The sequence below is a fragment of the Pectinophora gossypiella genome, unplaced genomic scaffold, assembly GCF_024362695.1.
Source record: "Pectinophora gossypiella unplaced genomic scaffold, ilPecGoss1.1 Pgos_40, whole genome shotgun sequence".
NCBI lineage: Eukaryota > Metazoa > Arthropoda > Insecta > Lepidoptera > Gelechiidae > Pectinophora > Pectinophora gossypiella.
Genome location: NW_026063250.1, coordinates 506,733 through 507,640, shown reverse-complemented (window position 1 = coordinate 507,640; position 908 = coordinate 506,733). Strand labels below are relative to the sequence as shown.

General features: G+C 49.4%; 1 protein-coding gene across 1 annotated transcript; it reads right to left on the bottom strand.

Moving 5' to 3' along the window:
- Nucleotides 1-297: 297 nt before the first annotated feature.
- LOC126381232 (salivary glue protein Sgs-3-like) lies at nucleotides 298-672 on the bottom strand. Its single transcript, XM_050030733.1, has one exon. It carries the CDS (start codon nucleotides 670-672, stop codon nucleotides 298-300), a length of 375 nt encoding a protein of 124 aa, XP_049886690.1.
- Nucleotides 673-908: the final 236 nt, after the last annotated feature.

Below are 908 nucleotides of genomic sequence, written 5' to 3'. Positions count from 1 at the left end.
AGTTGTTGTGAGAACATTTGGTTATGTTTTTATAGTGTGCCAACCAATTTCCTTATTATCGTGTATATTATTTATTTATTGTTTTCTATGTGACTTTCATTAAAAATATATACGCCGTTGTTTGTAATTTCTTTTTAAAAAAACTGAACCCGCTTCTGGTCTCTTACATCAGAAGTGGGATAGTCTCACTCCCACTGTTTATATTTTGTAATTATAACTCCAAATTGATTGGCACATACGTACGTTTAAGTTTTTACTAAATTGTGTTTTTGTGTGATAATGGATCGTGAGGGTAGATCACGCGTTCGTGATAGGCACGGCCGTGTTCCGCGGGAAAGACGGTCTCGGAGTCGTAGGTCTCGTGGACGTTGTTCTCGTAGTGCGTCGCGTAAGGCTGACGGTCTGGAACGCAGGCGTAGCGGTCGTAGTCGCTCGCGCCAGTGGTCTTGTTATGGGAGCGTCAACGAGTCGCGGAGCCGCTCGCGAAGCCGCTCGCGGGGCCGCTCTCGTGGGCAATCGCGACGGCGGTTGCGCAGTGGTTCGCATGGCCGCTCGTCTCGCCGTTCCGATGACAGATACCGCGGTGACGGTTTGAGGACACGGGGCCGTTCGCGCCAGCGTCGTTCTAGGCGTTCGGGTGCTGTACATACACCGCCGCTGTCTCGGAGCCATCTCGCGTCGCTGACTTCCCTCGCTGCTCGATTAGATGCTTTAGAGGATCGGTCGCGGATTACGGAACCACCTGAAACGCCTACTGGACAAGATACGGCGCAGATTGTTGAGGCAATACATTCGTTAAGGTCGGCAAGTACTCATAATTATTTCATCTCAAATTTCGATCCTAACCTTCATGACGTGGAGGTATGGTTTGGTGAGGTAGATCGGGCTAAGGCTATTAATCGATGGGA